General features: G+C 26.0%; 1 protein-coding gene across 1 annotated transcript in view; it reads right to left on the bottom strand.

Annotated features, from left to right (window-relative positions):
- LOC107446669 (tRNA (32-2'-O)-methyltransferase regulator THADA) overlaps positions 1 to 19,434 on the bottom strand; it is a 69,762-nt gene extending 50,328 nt beyond the window's left edge. The window contains exons 1-15 of the mRNA XM_071184494.1: positions 19,167 to 19,434; positions 18,909 to 18,997; positions 18,156 to 18,274; positions 17,900 to 18,063; positions 16,843 to 16,875; positions 16,695 to 16,743; positions 15,178 to 15,332; positions 13,712 to 13,791; positions 12,196 to 12,377; positions 12,042 to 12,107; positions 10,818 to 10,947; positions 8,142 to 8,211; positions 5,258 to 5,451; positions 2,977 to 3,108; positions 300 to 387 (exon numbers count right to left, since the gene is read on the bottom strand). Of these exons, the coding sequence (XP_071040595.1) occupies positions 300 to 387; positions 2,977 to 3,108; positions 5,258 to 5,451; positions 8,142 to 8,211; positions 10,818 to 10,947; positions 12,042 to 12,107; positions 12,196 to 12,377; positions 13,712 to 13,791; positions 15,178 to 15,332; positions 16,695 to 16,743; positions 16,843 to 16,875; positions 17,900 to 18,063; positions 18,156 to 18,274; positions 18,909 to 18,997; positions 19,167 to 19,239 (1,624 nt within the window). The 5' untranslated portion in view covers positions 19,240 to 19,434. The remainder of the gene's footprint in view (positions 1 to 299; positions 388 to 2,976; positions 3,109 to 5,257; positions 5,452 to 8,141; positions 8,212 to 10,817; positions 10,948 to 12,041; positions 12,108 to 12,195; positions 12,378 to 13,711; positions 13,792 to 15,177; positions 15,333 to 16,694; positions 16,744 to 16,842; positions 16,876 to 17,899; positions 18,064 to 18,155; positions 18,275 to 18,908; positions 18,998 to 19,166) is intronic.
- Positions 19,435 to 19,678: the final 244 nt, after the last annotated feature.

Below are 19,678 nucleotides of genomic sequence, written 5' to 3'. Positions count from 1 at the left end.
TTCTTGCCGAATTCTAATCGGGAAAGACAGTATTTTTCCAAAAAAGTTAGAATAAGTATAATTTACATCGAGTTTTTAATTAATAACTGTATTGTTTGTTTGTTGTTTTTTTTAAAGGACGAAAATCTGTCACAACCCACTGCATCACCAGCCTTTGGCTGCACCTTTGGACTTAAATTGAAACAACCTCATTGAGTTTTTGCCAGAAAGAGCAGTAAATTATTTTATAGTGAGCACATTGAAATGAAGTAATTCAAATATGTATCACAAATTATTTTACATTGAGTGACAAATATTACCGTTATTTTTCTCCCAAACAGTAGCAAGTTCAGTGATCAAAAAATGGATACTTGATGGACGAACCTTGAATAATTTGGGTAAAATATGCTACAAAAAAAAAAAAACAGAGTTTTATTTTATAAACAATATCAAACAACGAATAAAAATAAAATTAAAAATAAATTTAACCCTAAATATATATCTACACTCCAAATGTTTTTAAAATTTGCATAGTCACAAATCCCGTAAAATTAATACTTTAGGCTGAAATAGTAACACCCATTTAATTTTGAAAATGAGAAAGTGGATAAGTGTTGGTGGATAAATGTTACAAATAACACAAATTGCAATAATTTTTTTAAAAAAACCTAGGTTGATATCTTTTTAAAAAATGCAAAAAGTTGTAGCAATAATGAAATAATGCGATAATTTATTTACTGATTGATAATTTAAAAAATACTTCTGGCTCAAAATACTTCACTTCTTCAAAAAGATCTTAACATGCACTAAGTGCAAAACCTCAGCATTTTATCTTTGCAAGAAAAAAATATTATGCAGAATTAAATTTTAACTTGTGTCAAGTAATAAATGATCTTTGATTTACTAACTGTTGTTCTTGTAAGTAGAAATACTACTATTACTTAAATATATACATATATATATATATACATTGCCAATTGTTCAGTTTTTGCGTCCAAACTTGTCTATATGCCTAAAAAATCAAGTTTACACAACTGAATAATATTTAGGGGTTGCTCCAATCACTTGAATTTAATGAAATGTGTATTATCTAATAGTTTTGAATTTTTTTCGAAATATTACATTTCTAAGAGACGTGATGGCAATGCAAACGTTTGCATACATTAAGCATATCTATTTGTTGTTGTTGTTGTTGTTAATTTACGTCGCACTAGAGCTGCACAATGGGCTATTGGCGACGGTCTGGGAAACATCCCGGAGGATGATCCGAAGACATGCCATCACAATTTTGATCCTCTGCGGGGGGGATGGCACCCCCGCTTCGGTAGCCCGACGACCTTCGAGCGAAGTCGAGCACTATCTATTTGCAATACAATCTATCATTCAAATATTAACTAGCTGGCATTACTTTGTTTTTTGGTAATTTGAAAATATTAACTATTAATACACTACATATATAATTAACACTATCGTGATCAATCACTCTGTCTTAAGTGAAGGTTTAGTAAAATTATTTTTGTAAAAGAATCAAGATAAGCAAATTTTTTGTTAAAATGTGAAATATCATCATAGAATTTTGTTCAGATACAAAATTCTATTTTTTTTTTATTTTAAATGTGACAGTGATTGGCAATATAAACTTATGATTTTCATGACAAATGTTTTAATATATAAGAGTAATCACATTGGCAATGTGGAAATAAATATTTATAGTAACTAGACACCTTATACCATTTCAGTGACATTACTAATGATTTAGCTAGCATCTGAGGCAGTTCTACATGTATTTGAATAGTATAAGTGCAAGATATGAATTACAATACTTAAAAAATAACTTAAAAGCATTATGGTATAAAGAGGTAGGTTTAAAACAAGATACAGAATTCAATCTACAAAGAACTTAAAAATTAGTACATATTTGTCAAAATAGAGTTTATTAAAAGTACGACTTAAGTTTTTGACAAAAGTTCTTTTTAAAGAAGTTTCAAAAACATGAAATAGATACTAGTTCTGGAAATTAATATTATTTTCCACAAGGTTGCCACTCAAATCTGAAAAAAAAAAAATTCCCTGTACATATAATACGCAATATATTAAGAGGAAATATATAATCACTGTTCTCTTGTATGAGCTGTATTTTGCTAACTACACTAGTTATAATTAAAGGAACAGCTGAACACACTTGAATATAATAATGCTATAGAAAATGAACTAGTTTAATATAGCTGAAATATCATCTTTAAATATATCTCATAGATCAGTGTTTCCCAAACTAATGACTTTTGTGAACCCTTTCTAAATATTTCGTAACACTGGGTACCACTAATAAAAAAAAACTTATGTATTTTTCAAAAAATATGTTTTTCTTTCTTGGTACAAATTTTTGTTAATAAGTTTATTTGCATCAATGAGAAGGATGATTTTTTGCTTTGATAAAAAAATTGCACAAAAGTTAAAAATCACAGCTGGCTGTTGCCACTACTATAAATGTTAACTCTGCAAAAAATAGCCAATAGAAAAATACGTAATAGTTAATTTTCATGGCTAGCCTTGTTTTTAAATAAAATTTTTTGAAATTTTTGCTTGTTACAAGACATTTTGCATAAAAAATGATGACTCCGCTAAACTGTTTCCGTACCCCTGGGGCAAGTGTACCACACTTTGGGAAACACTGTCATAGATTATGCTTTGAGGGGTCATCATTTTTTAAAAGACGAAAATAAGATTCAAAATTCTCTGTATTTTCCCAGTTTCTAAAGAAAAACTCAAAATTCCCAGCATTTTACCTGTAATTTTAGGTGATTTTTAAATTCCCTGTGCTTTCCAGGCTTTCCCTGTGGAGTGGCAACCCTATCAGTAAATTAAAAGTTAAAAGGTATAAAAAAAATAATAAATAAATAAAAAGATTTGGAAGTACATACAATATTAAGAAAAAAACAATTATTAAATCATCAATAAGTGAAATGCACTATAATTGTAAACAAAATAATTACACACATCATTTGCAGCAGATACTAGTTCTGAAGAATCAAGGCATAAATGATGAATAAGCGGTTTTAACCAGATGGCTTGAAAATCTTCTTCGGACCCAAAATATCCCTGGTACAAAGATTCCAATAAATCTGAAATCTAAATAAATAAATAAAAATATTGATAATTTTTCAGTTAAAAAAAGAAAAATATATATAAAAGAGCACAACATAATGCGAAAAAATACTACTTAGAACGGACACATTTGGCTAATAAGAAAAGATCAAATAGAAATTATCAAAAGAAAACTTTCATCTGATTTATGATTGATTTAAAAAACTGGGATCTGTCTAGATTTTTGTTTTTATGAAAAGAGTTGTTTTTTTTTGAATAATCGATTTAAAATTTTAAGATTCTTAAATAAGTGTTAAATTAGTTTTTATAATCCGGGGTCCTGATTTTTTCTAAATATGAAAAAAAAGGAAAATAAGATTAAAAAATGAACAAAAAGTATTAAATATCATTTAATGAAGAAAAAAGGCTTTACTTAAATGCTTATCTATATATATATTTTCAATGTCATTAACATCGTTTGGTCGTATCATAATGGCATGCAATAAGAGATCATTTCAGAAATTATAATTAAACTGAAATAAAATGCTTAGGTTGAAAAATAATCAAAATTATATGTAAATTGATAAACACATGCTTTAGTGATCATTAACATGTTTAAGAAAATGATAAATAAATTGATTTTTAAATAACTAGAATGCAGGATGGCGCCACTATTTGGCCATTTCATCAGAGTGCTTACTATTGTATCATTGCAGCAACTGTGATTGAACTAAAATAAAAATTGTGGTTTAAAATGAAATAAATAAAATAATAGAAAAGGATTTCATTTAAATAAATAATAAATGTATTAAGGGCTAAGTGAAACCTGTTAAATTGACCACTTGTCTCAGTTGACTTCCCTCTATTATCAACATTTGAATTTATACTATATAATTAAAGGAAGCAAAGCCTTAATAACCTGTGCACCTACTTATCTTGGATGTTGATCATTAAAACATAAAAAAAGGTATAAGACTGTTATTGAATGCAATTTTAAACATTTCAAAAAATGACCACAGTAAACTCCTTAGTTGATCATATGAGAAAATGTTAAAGGCGTTTGTATGGCAATGGATTTGAAAATGAATGTATATGTATAGTAATGAATTTGGATGAAAGTACAATAATGGATTTGGAAACGATTGTTTTACGAAAACGATGTTACGGAAACGATCAGTTTGATATTAAATTTATATAGCAAATTGTAAGATTTTGTAATTAACATAATTTACTAAAGTACATGACATTTTTAAAAACTAAAATTTCAAACTGATATTAAAAAGATTATACTATTTTTGATTGATAATATACAAGAAATATAGGGAAAAAATCATATGCATACAAGAATAACATAATATTAAAAAAAAATCATTATAGAAAACTCATCTTGCTCTTCAAGTTGACCACCTGTCTAAGTTGGCCATCACAAGTGGTACTTTATTTTCAAACCATTATCGCTTTCCTATTACTACAAGAACATCAATTAATAATGTCAATGGCTCTGTTAAGGAGAAAATTTTGTGACATATTCATTTTTAAAATGAAAAATATTGTGAAAAGTTCATTTTCACAGTAATATAATTTGGAAAGGATCAGGTATTTGTGATAAAATAATTTGTGGAATTAACAGATCCTACTTTTCTCCTAACCTAACCCTTGGATGAAAGAAAATTTCAAAAACTTTTCACAATAATTAAGGATGTTATAGTACAGTTAAACCTGAGTAAGATGATCTTTACAGTTAATCTGCACAGTGTATTGCTTTAGTAATCAACTTATAAAGAGGGATTAGCTGGTTTTTTATACCATATATTATATAATGTTTCCTTAATATAATTTCGATATAAACAGTTCTTAAAATTAAAATAAATGCAATTAATTTGATTATAGTTACAATAGTTAATAATTACAATAATTAATAATAAAAAATATTTCATTTCTATTATAAATTTAAAATTAAACTTATTAGTTTGTGCATATTTCTTTGAGTATGCTTAAATATTATTTTTATTATTTTCTTTGAATACCAATACAAAAATATTTTTTTTTTTACTTTTTAAAAGAAAAATCTGCCACAATGTCGCTGCAACTCTGCCACGGGGTATGAAATAAATTTGGTTCTTGAGAATTGAGGTCAACTTGGACAAGTTGTCAACTTGACAGGTTTTGCTACACCAAATAAAAAGTAACATACATGTGAAATAAGATTTGAGTCCTTTGAAGCTTTATACAAAACTTCAGGCAGAGTGGGACACCATCTAATGATTGTATCAGTCCTAACTACGTTCACAATACAGCCGAGCAAACCATATTTTCCATTATTATATTCAGGAAGATCATTTAAAAGAAAAAGAGTCCAATTCTTAACCAAACAGCTTTTGCAAGGATCTATAAAAAATGGAGATATCTATCATCTATAAAATAAATGATAGGTAAAAATAAGATNAATTTGGTTCTTGAGAACTGAGGCCAACTTGGACAAGTAGTCAACTTGACAGATTTTGCTACACCAAATAAAAAGTAACATACATGTGAAATAAGATTTGAGTCCTTCGAAGCTTTATACAAAACTTCAGGCAGAGTGGGACACCATCTAATGACTGTATCAGTCCTAACTACGTTCACAATACAGCCGAGCAAACCATATTTTCCATTATTATATTCAGGAAGATCATTTAAAAGAAAAAGAGTCCAATTCTTAACCAAACAGCTTTTGCAAGGATCTATAAAAAATGGAGATATCTATCATCTATAAAATAAATGATAGGTAAAAATAAGATGAATTCATTTTAAAAAATGAACTAGTGTGATAAATATTAATTATTTCATCAATTTATTTTTATCAAATAATTTAAAAGAATTTGGATTCAATTCTGAAAAAAAATATTAATAATTATTTACATATCTTTTTTTTCCCAGTTACGAAATTCAGTGCATTTTTACTGTTATTTTATATGATTTTTTTTTTTTAAATCCCTCGTATTTTCCAGGTTTTCCCTATTTTCCCTGTGGAGTGGCAAACCTGAAGATGCAAAAAACCAGGAGGGGAAGTAAACCCAGTGTCAATACCTTTCAAATTGGTGCACATAAACAAAACAACAAAAAAAAACTAAATCTGTACAATGTCAATTTAGTATCATTATTATAAATTAATGTCACCAGTGACAACCTTTTAGAAAAAGCTGTTTACTTTACGTCTTTTCAAAAAAGACTAATTAAAAAAAAATGTGATTAAGGCCAATTGATGACATCACATTACAAATCTATTTTGATCCATTAATTTCTTCTTTTTTTTAAAAAAAAAGAACAATTTTTATGGATGGTTGACTGTGTAAAGATAAGCACAGATGGCGCTAGGGGTTAAAATTCATCGTAAGACTTCCGGGTAACTACTTCTGATTGATTTTTACACCTAAGCTCAGAAAAGCACGCCATCCAATATTCTTATACTTGTAGTGTTTACAACTTAAAGTGTTCTTTCAATTTACATATCAACGAAACAAACAGCAAATGAAATCAGAAGACTCCACAAGCATGCTATGGTGTAACCCAAAAAATAAGTAAGGGTGATATTTTCCATAACTAGAGCCAAATAAAGGATAAAACTCAAAACATGGTAAACCATGCTCCTTATTTATGGTTTGGTATTAATTTTCTTAAATTTCTTTTAGGCTCACAATCAGCTAACATTTATAAATTACAGGGAACTCTTATGAATTACGTGCAAATTAAAAGACAAATTAGATTAATAAAACTTCCTAGAATATAAAGCCTGTTCACAAATTGCCTTGTAAGCATACGATAAGAGGAGGAACACACTGGAAGTTTTTGAAATGCAAACCTTCCTCCCCAGTGGCAGAATTTTTTTGAGCTATCTGCGACTAAACTCTCTAGCACTAATATCTTTCTGCAAGATACTTTTCATACTAACAAACATGTATGTTACTAATTTAAAATAACAAATACATTGTGTTTACAAAATTTCTTAATTCAGCGTGTAATAATATTTTATTCTAATATTATGGGTGATAATCTCGAATTTCATTTTTTTTCGGAGGGGGGGGAGGGGGAAAGCACATATTATTTACTTCTTCACATTTTTTAAATAATCATAAGAATTAAAAAAAAATTATTAAATATCATGTAATCTGTTGTAGTAATTACCAAAAAAAAAAAAGATCTATGACGAAATCACATAAATCGAACTGCAGGTTTCGAGAATGAAACGCATTTTTCGAGATTAGGTTGTTGTAATAAATGATACAATCTCATAAAAAATATCGGATTTAATAACTATGAAGAAATCAATAGCAATAACTTCCAAAAATTCGATAGAATCATTACCTTAAAAAGTAAATACTCAAATGCACGATTCGTGTTTTCCATATCGTTTGAAATACATCGGGATGCTTAAAAACCACGTGAAAATCAATATCAATAACTGACGAAAATACAATCGAAGCATTGCATCGATTTACGATACTATCGGTGTAAATTGAGTGCGTCAAAAAGTTATTATCTAACTGCATGATTCAAATATTACGCGTAAATTTCTGTCAGAAAATGTGTAAAAAAAGAAAGTAACATTTCTTACTTCTCAAAAAAAAAATAATAATCTTTCTTCAAGAACTTTGTAAAGTTCTGCGACTATGTAGCCATGTCGCTGCAATTCTGTCACGGGGCCTTCCTCTATCAAAAGGTACCTCAAGATTGAATCAAGTTAGCATGTCTTGTATACTAATGAATTGATATTTAACAATAGTAGGGGTAGTAACGCCACAAACCATCCATAATAGAAGTTTGAAAATGGAATCAAATATAAGATTTTTTCAAACCACATTTAGAGCAGTGTCCACAATAAAAAGTTTACTGACAATTATCAATGTGTATCCACAAAGCAGAACATTTGAGCAGTAGAAGATAGAAAAGCAAAAGCAGCTAAAATTCAGTAAATCAGTATGAAATTCAGTATGAAAATTTTCAATAAGAAATGTTTCAAAACTTTAAAATTTATCTGACTTAAAAAAACTACTTCTGATAAGTTTAAAAAAGTACAAATTAGCAAGAGAGTAACTTACCGACGTCGCTAGATAACAAATGGAGGTTCAGCAAGTTTTTGAACAAATCTATGGTGAGATGCCGTAAAGTCTGAAAATAGATGTAATTAATAATCTAAAAAGAATTTTTAATAATCTTTGACTTTTTTGTCATAACAGATGGCTCCAATTGATTTTTCTAATCAAGAAAAATTGCTTTATTATATTGTTGTTTTCTTTTTCAGTTAGTGCTTAATGGTTCGTAGATGAGATATGTGAGACCTATGAAAAGTCAATCACTCATTTACAATTCATTGAAAAATAGCAGCTTAATGTTATTGAATAAATCATGCTCTTATAATATATTAAAGAAATGGGAAAAAAATTGGTACAATTTTGAAATTTACTTCGTTGTGCTAAGTTGTTATAGTTTCATTTTTCCACATTGTGTTTGTTTCTTTAATTCTTAAAATTTTCTATTTAATTTTTCTGATTTTTCTATTATTTAATTTTATGATTTATTAAATGTTCATTCCAATTAGTATAAAATAAATATAATGCAAATGAAAAAAAAAAGCATCACATATGTGAAGGTCCTTAATTCATTCAAAAACATCAACATGGCATTTTCTTAAATAACAAGTTCATAAATAACTTTAAGTTTTATTATATTTGTTCCACACACTGAAAAGTTTTTCTACGTTAATGTGAATGAAAGAGTGGGATAAATAACAGATCACACTTATTTTTATTAAAATATAATGGATACTGGAATTTTTATACTATTATGATCATAAAAAGTTTGTAATAGATCAATAATCAACCAAAACCAATATAATTGAGATTTGATTTTTCACTATAAATTTATATTTATATTATTGATATTATTGACAACTGCTACTAAATTAACTTTTTCACTGTGTAGTGGGTTCAATTATGGAACCCACACAAAAATTATTTTACTCGTATTTCAACAAAGCTATTTTCTAATAGTTGACAAATAACAAAAAGGAATTTTTTTTAACTCAAGATTGTGAAATAGGTCTATTATAAAACAAACCCAAAAACAGAGCTAAATTTTGAAATATATTACTAAGCTGAAAGAAAATTTTAAGCTGTAATGATTTTGGGAGGAATAAAAAAAATACAGTAATACATAATAAAAAGATATATCAGGATTGTCAACCAGGGTCCCCACTCAAATCTGGAGAGAAAAAATCTGTGTTTTCTCTGCACATATTATACACAATATATTAAGAGGAAAAACATAATTACTTTAATCTTGAGTGAGCTGTATTGGTCAAATTATACTAGTTTTAATTGCTGGAAAAACTTAGAGAAAAAAAAGGAACTGCTGAACATATTTAAATAATACCACAGTAAATAAAAGTCAAGTACTGACTAAAGTACCCATAAATATCCCATAGGTTGCACCTTGAGTGGCCCCGTTTTTTAAAGGACGAAAACAAGAAACAAAATTCTCTGTATTTTCCTGTTTGTATAGAAAAACTCCAAATCCCCTGCTATTTTAGGTGATTTTTTAATTCCCAGTATTTTCCAGGTTTTCTCTATTCTCCATGCAGAGTGGCTACCCTGTCAACTATTAAGACATTTTTTGTTAAAGAAATATGAATAGAAAACTGAAATCAAGTTCAAAATGGACCACACTTCACTATGCAAAACTTAAAAATAAAAACTTCTGATTGTTACACTAACAGAGCCAGCTATAGAGAACCATTAGCGCACCCAGTAATAAGTCTGCTATAAATTATAGTTTGCTATATTCAAAAATTATTGAAAACATATTCAGTAGTATTGTTGGAAATAGTGATAGCAATAATACATGACTTACTTTATATATTATTAACTAACTAAATATGCAGAATCTCTCGACAACCAAGTTTCTTTACAGCAAATTTTTCTTATAAATTTTTAATCAGAACATAAAATAAAGGTCTAAATATTATTCATATAATTACTTTTTAGATGTTTATTTATTCAATTTTCCTCTTTTTTGAAGAAAGTTCAAATTAATGGTAGGAGTTTCAGTGACATTGGATTCGATCTCCTAATGTATTAGTCTTTAAGGACCACTTTATTTCAGCAAAATGATTTTAAACACTTCTTATCATTATGTTAAAAGTCAAAATTATATACTTTAGGTCCTGATACAAAGACTAAAAATTGTGAATTATTGATGTAAATAACTGTAAATAACATACTTGAGTCCATTATAAACAAATTACCGATTTCTCAGCTGTTCATTACAAGTGTATGTAACATTAATTAAACAAATTAGCATAAAGATTAAAATTAGGTAAGCAATTTGGACTAAAAATGATCCCTTTAACCAAATGAACATAAGAACGGACCCAGAATAACATTTGATTTAATTATCCGATTTTCACATTCTAGGACTCAATCCAAAAGGTTTGAGAAGGTTTTTAGTATATATTTATTGTTTTTATTGTTTTATTTAATAATAGTCGAAAAAATTTGAATTTTAAGGTATAAAATTTTTTACATTATTTTAAAGACTATTATTTTTAAAATTTTTAAATTTAAAGAATTTTCATCATTTTAAAGAACTTTCCCTTTTGTCTGCCTTTTATTTTGCTCACTGTACACTTTATCCTTAGTTCATTATAGCTGTGTTAGATTGTACACGTATACAATCTTAAGATACCTACAACTTTAAAGATTCAAGAATATACTTACATCTATGTAATGCTCTCTATAATCCAGTACATGTTTGAATAATATCGATACATAATAACCGTTTTCAATAAACGTCTTCTTCAGTTCATGAGTAGAGTTATTTCCAGCCTTTTCTTTCCTCAGAACATTGCTGAAAAATAAAAATCTGTCTGAATCATAGCTAATGAAAATATACATAGTTTGTATTAAAAACAAATAATGAAATGTAAATACAATGAGTATTGAAGCTAAACATTTTTGCCAAAAGTAAATTATTATATGATCCCCATGCTCATAATATTTAACAAATCTGAGATAATTGAATTTCTTATTTCAATTGCTTTTAAATCAAATCATTAAGACATGAATTAAAGTTTTTTGGAATGACAAATCTTAATAACATAACATTTTTTGCTACTTTAAAATAGTGAAAACCCCTCACTTCATATTTTTTTTAAAATCTTGCCTCTAAATATTATTGAGTTTTTTCATAAAACAACTAAAGAGTACTGAAAATTATTAATATTAATACGATAATAAACATAATTACTAATATTATACAATTTATACAATAATTGAAAAGTATTAATACAATAATAAAAAGTAATAAGTAATAGTAAAAAGTAATAAGTATGAAATATCATCCTTAAATATCCCATAGATTAACCTTTGAGCAGAAACCCTTTTTTAAAAGATGAAAATGAGAAACAAATTTCCCTGTATTTTCCCAGTTTGTAAAAAAAAAAATTTAAAAAAAATTCCCTGTTATTTTAGGTGATTTTTGAAGACAAGAGAAGAAATTAAGGCCAATTATAAATGAACTTATTAAAAATAAAGAATGAGTAAAATTATCAAAAACCAATGGAATAGGAATGTGTTCGTCTTTTACTATCCACATTCTCAAATAAATGATTTAAGAATATTTTAATCCCTCTCTTTCAGTTAATAACCTCAATAGCAAATAGTTATAATTTGAATTCTTCTTCCAGAATTTATTTAAGAATACAATTTTAAAACTACAAATGAGCAATTTTTTTTTTCATTCTTTACAAGAATTCTAAAAATATATTTTAAGAACAGTCAATTCAAAACACCCTTCCAATATGATATAGAAGGTACATTTCTAATACAATGACAAGAATATTTATGCTATTTCTCAAAACTCCACTTTTGACATACAATTAGAACAAATAAATAACAAAACTAAACTGTTCATTTAAAAAAAAGTTAAGAATTAAAAATAACCTGAAAACATTTGTCCACTGTATCAAGGCTCGTGTAGACAGCAATAATAAATCTGCATCTTCCACACTAAACAAATACAATTTATAATTACTCTCGTGATAAAATTGCAAACATTTATAATTCGCATCATAATAACTAGCAGCAAACAACTTACCTTTTAGAAATGGATATAATTTCCTCCAAAATAATATAAATAGGTGATTGTGAGCATGTTTGCTCCATAATTTCGTCTGAAGAAACAACAGCCATAATACCACTAAAGATGCACAGTTGAGACGATTGAGAGTAACTCTTTATTTTGTCAAAAGCAAACTCCAATCTGCTACTGTTTTTTGCCTGTTAAAAATATTAACAAAAATTGGAAAAATGATTTAATTTCAGTAGCAACTCTATTAATCGTCTCTCAAGGAGCCCTTCATTGCAAACTCAATACACAGGAAAGTATTTTTTGATTTTTATATATAGATGAATGTGTGTTAATATACAAAACAAAACAAAAATGAATATAAAATGTATAAAAACAATAAATAGTGGATTTGAAACCTGATAAATTTTCAATTTAATAAGTGTAAAAAATTCAATGTACTAAATACTAAAATAATAGTATACTTAATACTAAAATAGCTACAAAATAAAGAACAAAAATATTTATTTATTTAAAACATTTAGAAAGTTTCATCTGAACTCCACTGTTCTCAGCACAAACAATAATTTTTTTTAAAAATAAGTGTAAAAAATTTTAGTTAAAAATAATAATGTACTCAATACTAAAATAGTTACAAAATGCAAAATGAAGAATAGACATATTTATTTATTTAAAATGCTTGGAAATTTTCATCTGAGCTCCACTCTATTCTTAGCACAAACAATAAATTTTCGACATCAGTAAAAGACTGCTGTTTAGTTTCTGTAAATTAGTTTACAGAAAGAATTGATAAATTAGTTTTCTGTAAATTACTTCAAAAACTTTGAGACCTTCGGAAAATTTTGTCACTGGTTGTGGTTTCATTTTACCGTTTTCATAGGTATCACTTTGCACTTTTTTAGTTACAGCAACAATTTACTGAACTAAAAAAAAAAAAAGTTTTAGCATATATAGTATGTCTAGAGTAAGAACTCCCCCAGATATTCGCCTGGACCCGTAGCAGTGACTACGGTAGCAAGGTGTAACTATTTCAATATAAGAGTATACAAGATGCATAATAAGAGTAGATTACTTGTGAACAGCAAAATTTCATAATAGATTATTATGAAATTTCTCAAGAACCGTAATTTATATAACTTAACAATATAACTGTAATCTTGATAATGAAGTAAGTCATCATCATTGCGTATAAATCGTAATAGTTGGCAATAAATCCAATCAATATTCCACTTGAAATATTAATGATTAAAAGTTTTACTCGTAAACAAAAAAATAAACAAACTTAGATAAAATGCTTAATTGATAAATCACTGATAAACACATTATTTGATAAACCATACATTATATAAACTAAAATTAGACCACAATTTATTTAAATTACTTAATACAAATCAAAGTATATTTTACAGAATAAATTGTAATTGCTTTTGTTGAGATACATTTAAGTATACTTTTTATTCACACAAAAAAAGTTTAATAATGACATGATTTTAAATTTATAAAGAGAAAAATAATTATTCTTAACCTCAGTTGCTTTTGGGTCATTCAACAGAAAATAAGAATATGCAATTCCGGCATTCAAACGACAGTTTAAATAAGTTTCCCCTGGAAAAAAGTTTAATATTATTTCAAATAAATAATTATATTTGTGTATGGCAATAAGTAATAATGTACACATAAATAGTGAATAATATACATACAATAAAAATTAGTCATTTTTTCTTTTAGAGAAAAAGTAATAAAAGTTTAAGCTTCTAATGATATGAATAAAACTACAAACAAAACATTAAACATAAATTTAAATACTTTTCTAGATATTAATATAATAACTAATTAAAAAATTTAAGATTTTTTTTAAATATGTTGAAAATGTCATTTTGTAACAGAAAAGTTGTTTATAGTAAATATCTTATATACCATGATCAAATTGTACAGTACAGAAAGAGCTTTGAGTTTTCTAACAATTTTCTTTAAAAAAGCTAATAAATAGAAAGCAAAAAATAGAATTTTAATTTCTCGTTCAGCTGTTAGCAAGACAAAAGCCTTTTCCGATACTCTAATTTGATTATAAATAAAATATTTGATACAGTAAATAAGTTATATGCAGAAAGGGTTACAGTCTTGCTAACAGTTTTTCATAAAAGCTAATAAATAGAAAGTAGGAAATAGTTTTTTATTTAGTTTTCTCGCAAAGTTGTTAGTAAGACTAAAGCTGTATACATTATTTTAATTGTGATAAATAAGGAATGATAAGATAGTTGGTATGGTACATAAGTTGTATGCATAAAGTTTAGTTTAACATATTCCTTAAATGCTTTATCATGTTACTGTCTAAATATATATGTATATATATATACATATATTCTGTTAAGTTAAATAGGGCAAAAATAGTTTAATATGTCAATTTGCTTATTTATTAATTTGAATTCCTTCAGCCTCTGAGTGAGAACATAAATTAAATTTTATAAATTATAACTATTTAAGTTACATTTTGGATTTTATTATTTTCAGCAGATATGGCAGTTTATTTAAGAATTGTGTAAAATAAAATGAATATATTTCTTCTTTGTGAAAGAATTAATTTTAATCAAAAAATTTTAACAATAAACAAACTTTGGTTTCAAAAATATATATATAAAAAAATTGCTGAAACTTTAAAAAAAAAAAAAAAAAAAAAAAAAAAAAAAAAAAAAAAAAAAAAAAAAAAAAAGCAAGATAAATTTGGGAGAACTTTCATATAAAAAAAACTGCTTTCTGGGGAAATACTAAGCTTTGCACCCTTGTCATTACCATATTTGATTCAATAAGTTGTACTTTATTTTATAAATACATCAAGATATAAAATTTTGAATATTAAATAAAATATTACAATACCACATAGTATCAAAAGCATTATGCATCTTAAATACAATACTGTGACTGCAGCAGGTTTAATAATTATTCCAAAACTTTGTAAATAAATAATTATTATAAAATGAAATAGTTAAATACCATTTTGTAATAAATGAACCAAATATTTTTCTATTTGTTGACTGTAACTGCAAGCACTCCTGATTAGATGCTCGGCTTTTTCACATTTTTGAAAGATAGATATAACTGTCTTTAAAACAGCTTGACAGGCATGGCTCTCTTCAATAGAGATTTGACTGAAAATAAAATAAATGCATGACATGATTGAAAATCAGAGAGAGAATTTAGGGACTAATCATCATTTTTACTTAAATTAAGAAAATTATATAATATTCTTAACCAACTTTAAAAATAAAAGAATGCAGTACAATAAGATTAAAAAATTCGTCAGTCGTTTTGAATGATGAAACAATGAATAGCTATTTTTATTTTTTCAAAAAACAACCAATAAAATTCCACGAAATTATCAAGTACACTGGCAAAATGGTCAAAATACAGGCTTTCATGCTAAACTTCTCAATTATTTTATTAAAACAAACAGGGTACAAAATTTTAATGTGGATAAATTCTTTACAAATAAATATAAATTGTATAGACAAATGTATAAATTATTGCCATTATAACAAAGACCTACTTAATTAAAATTTCATTAAAAACAATATTTACGAATAGTCTCTTAGTAAAACTTATATACATGTTTTTGGATATAAATGTCTTGGAGTCACTTAGGTATATCTTGATGAGCGCTGTAGTTTTGGGGAGAGTTAGGGGGACAAAACTAAACCCTTTCCAAAATTATATATTACTTGATTAATGAAGTATTGTATGGTATTCACGATGTAGATATACAAAAAAATAAATGATATATATATATTAGAAGGGGGAGATAACCGATAGCCCCTTCGAACACACTTTAAAACTACGTCACTGATCTTGATCAGTACAATAAATTGCAAAACATATATGATGCAATCCAACAGAGATGGTTACTATGTCGCAGAAGTAAGTGCTTAGCACAAACTATTAATGTAAAGTTATTTATTTTAACTGTATATTTATCTCTTAAGTGTGACTTAACTTCTATAGGATTACATCATCTGTATTCTACCATACTTGCCATCTATCCCAAAACTGACAAAGGTGCACCATTTTTATTAAAACCTATGCACCAAAACATGTATAGGTTTCAATAAAAGTTATTACTACTTGTGGCTTTTAAACATTATTTTCAATGAAATGTAATATTGCTCACAAAGGATTACTCCTGAAATTTCATTTATTTAACTGCTTTTAACATTTCAAGGAAGGAAATAATTTTGATTAATACAAAAATAATGATAATTGACTAAAACAAATAATAAACTGAATTTATAAAGGTAATACAATTAAAATAAAATTAGTTTATTTGCAGATATTAAATCATTATATTATGTAGCTTTTAGTAATATTATTAGGTGGTTTACTTATATATATTGTATTACCCTGTATTTTCCAGGTTTTCCCTGTGGAGTGACAACCAGGTTAAATTTTTATTTCAAGTATGAATGAATTAACACTAAAATTACACGATGGCAAAAAAGCAAAATTATAGTTCTCACCTAAAAGAATCTTGCAAATAATCAACTAATTCTGAAATACATCTCCAAACTAAAATTTAAAAAAAATAAATAAATAATACACCAGTAAATAAACTATAAAAAAAAGTTTATGATCAAAAATACTTAAGATAAGAATATTTATATTCACCTAGCATCAATTCATTATTGATAACTTGAGGACCTGGCAATAAAAATGGTTTTAAAAAAAGATACAAAATGAAATTAAAGTTACATAGATGACATAGGTTAAATACATAAATAGAGTGAAGCTTAGAGATTCCCTTAATAATCAGTACTACCAATAACATTATTAATGTATTAATAAAAATAATAGGCTAATTTAAAGGTTTATTTAATAGTTTAGAAAAAATAACCATTTATTGATTCAACATGTTCAATGACAGCAGAGTACAGGTGGTTATGCTGTTTCTATCATTAAAAGTTATAATTAATAAAGATAAAATCAAATTTACATTTTCTTATAACAACTGTTTCAGGTTCTATTAATTGAAACTGTTCTGTTAAGAAACTTTTGTCTCATGCAGGTGTGGAAAAAGTGTCAACTGAAAGTGTTGAGGTGTAAAAATAACTGAATTTATATTTACAAAAAATAAATAATTTTATTTAAATTGAAAATAATTTAGTATAACTAAAATATTATTTTTAGTTTTTAACCAAAATTTAAATTATTTGCTGAATTATATCAATTATAAAAATAGCAAATAATACATTATAAATTGCAATACTTTGTTCAAAGTCCTTTTTTGATCTAAAAGAATTAAGTAGTTGTAATTATTGTTAAAGTATTGAAACAAAAAAATAATATTTGTTACAGATAAAAAAAGACATCTAATAGGCTAAGTTATTTTTTGTTCTCTTTTAAAAGTTAAAATAGAAATTTCCTAGTTATCAAAAAATAAAATTATAAATGCAACGATATATAGATGAAGAACATTGGTGTCGAATGGGCAAGATAGAATAAGCTGATTAAGTCAGTTGCGGCCAATAACTGGCTGTAGTGCTAGTAGAAGAAGAATTGTATTTTATATCTATATTGAAACAGGTTAATGCATTCTTACTGTTTAAATTTAATTAAAATAAAAAAGAGTAAAATTATAATTAGATAAATACAAAAAAATGTAGAGTAAATAAGGATCTAGCATAAAAATTAAATAAGCAATAAAAAAAGTCATTATAACATTTACCAAGTTTAAAATTGTTATCAAGAATTCCTAAGAGGCAATCAGTCGTTTCTTCTATTAGTTTAATGGACTTTCCAGCTGATTGAATCTGTATAGAATACCTCAAATTATTTTCTAAGGCTAAAAGAACTGCAGATGGCATCTGCTCATATGTATCTAGAAAAATTCTGTAATAAAAAAAAATTTGACTTTAAATTCATGTATAAGGAAATTAATTGTAAATTTATTAATTCATATCATAATAAAAAAACAAACAAACCTATTCAATGCTTTTTTCAGTGAACTCTTTAAAGATGTTCTGCAAAATACATATGAGAGAACATTCAAATAACAATGATAGTTTTCTTCATTTTCCTTAGATACTAACTGTTTATGAATCTGAAAGAAAAATTTAATGAATCTGAAATAAATATTTCTAATGTCGGGACTTTTTAGTTAATAATGAGTATTATAAATGCATGTATACTAATCAGTGCTGTCTTAATAGCATGCAGCAACAAAAAATAATAATAATAATAAATAAAAAATTATGGATTTTTTTAACTAGTAGAAAAAAACTTTTTATAAAGTAAAAAAAAAAAATAATAAAACTAAATAATTTTAAAACAGAATAGGAAACATTTAAGTTAAAAATTAAAAAACATAATAAATAACAAACAAAAATTTTAGTTTCAGTAACTAGTTATCCCTTTTTTTTTTCTTTCAAATTTTGCTAACATAATCAGAAATTACATACAAACATTTCAAATATATATTAACTATTTAAAAAAACAACTTGTAATAAATTTTATTTTCTTTATCATACTAACATACATACATGTGTGAGTAAGTATGCATGTTTAAAAATTTGCATTTATGAGGATTTCAGAATTTTGAAATTCTATCTTAATAAATGTGATTTTGAGTGAATAACTATTTATAAAATTTCGAGTTTAAAAAATTAATATTCATTAATATAAATAGCAGAATTCATTAATATAAATAGTTACTAGCAGAATATCATAAAACGAACCTCTTTCAGTATATTTATTTGTTGAACTGCATCATCCCTACTATTAAGTTCTGTCAGGTAACCAATAAACAATATCTTGTGATCTTCATCTAAATTAAAATGTATAAATATATGTGTGATACAATAATTTTACTAAAAAAAGGCAAGGCTAAATATTGAAAAATTAGCAATCATTATAAATATTAACTAATTCTTAAAAAGTATCTATAAAAAATATGAAGTTTAGATATTATTTACAAAAACTGAGAGATGACTTACTTGTTATGGTAGCTAAAAAATTGTCAGAAAATGAATAAATTATGGGATCAAATGTTTTCTTCTTCGATCGCATTTTATATTAATTTATGAGATGATTTAATTCTTAAGCAAAAGGCGAAATTGTATTCAAATGCTAAATAATAGAATTAAAAGTTTTACTTATATAACAATGTGAGATTATTTAGAATATATGATTAGAAATATAAACATGTTTTTATTATTTATAAACATGTGTTCAATTCAACAAATGTGTACGCACAGTGTAAGTGTTCTCTTTTGACACTAAAGATCCTCTTATATGTTTACGAGCATGCGCACAATGATAAAATAACGGCATGGGACGACGCCGTTCATTTCAAGAATACGACGAATTAAAATTTATCAAGAAATAATGAAAGATTATTAAATGGATTTAAAATTATATTTTATTCAAATTATTATTTTGAGTTGTGTCCACCCATGTAGCATTTTCTTCATTTCTATAAATTAATTTGAAGTGTGTGAAGGATCTT

Source organism: Parasteatoda tepidariorum, chromosome 8 (genome assembly GCF_043381705.1).
Source record: "Parasteatoda tepidariorum isolate YZ-2023 chromosome 8, CAS_Ptep_4.0, whole genome shotgun sequence".
NCBI lineage: Eukaryota > Metazoa > Arthropoda > Arachnida > Araneae > Theridiidae > Parasteatoda > Parasteatoda tepidariorum.
Note: the sequence above shows the minus strand (reverse complement) of the source record. Positions and strands in the feature narration are given on the sequence as shown.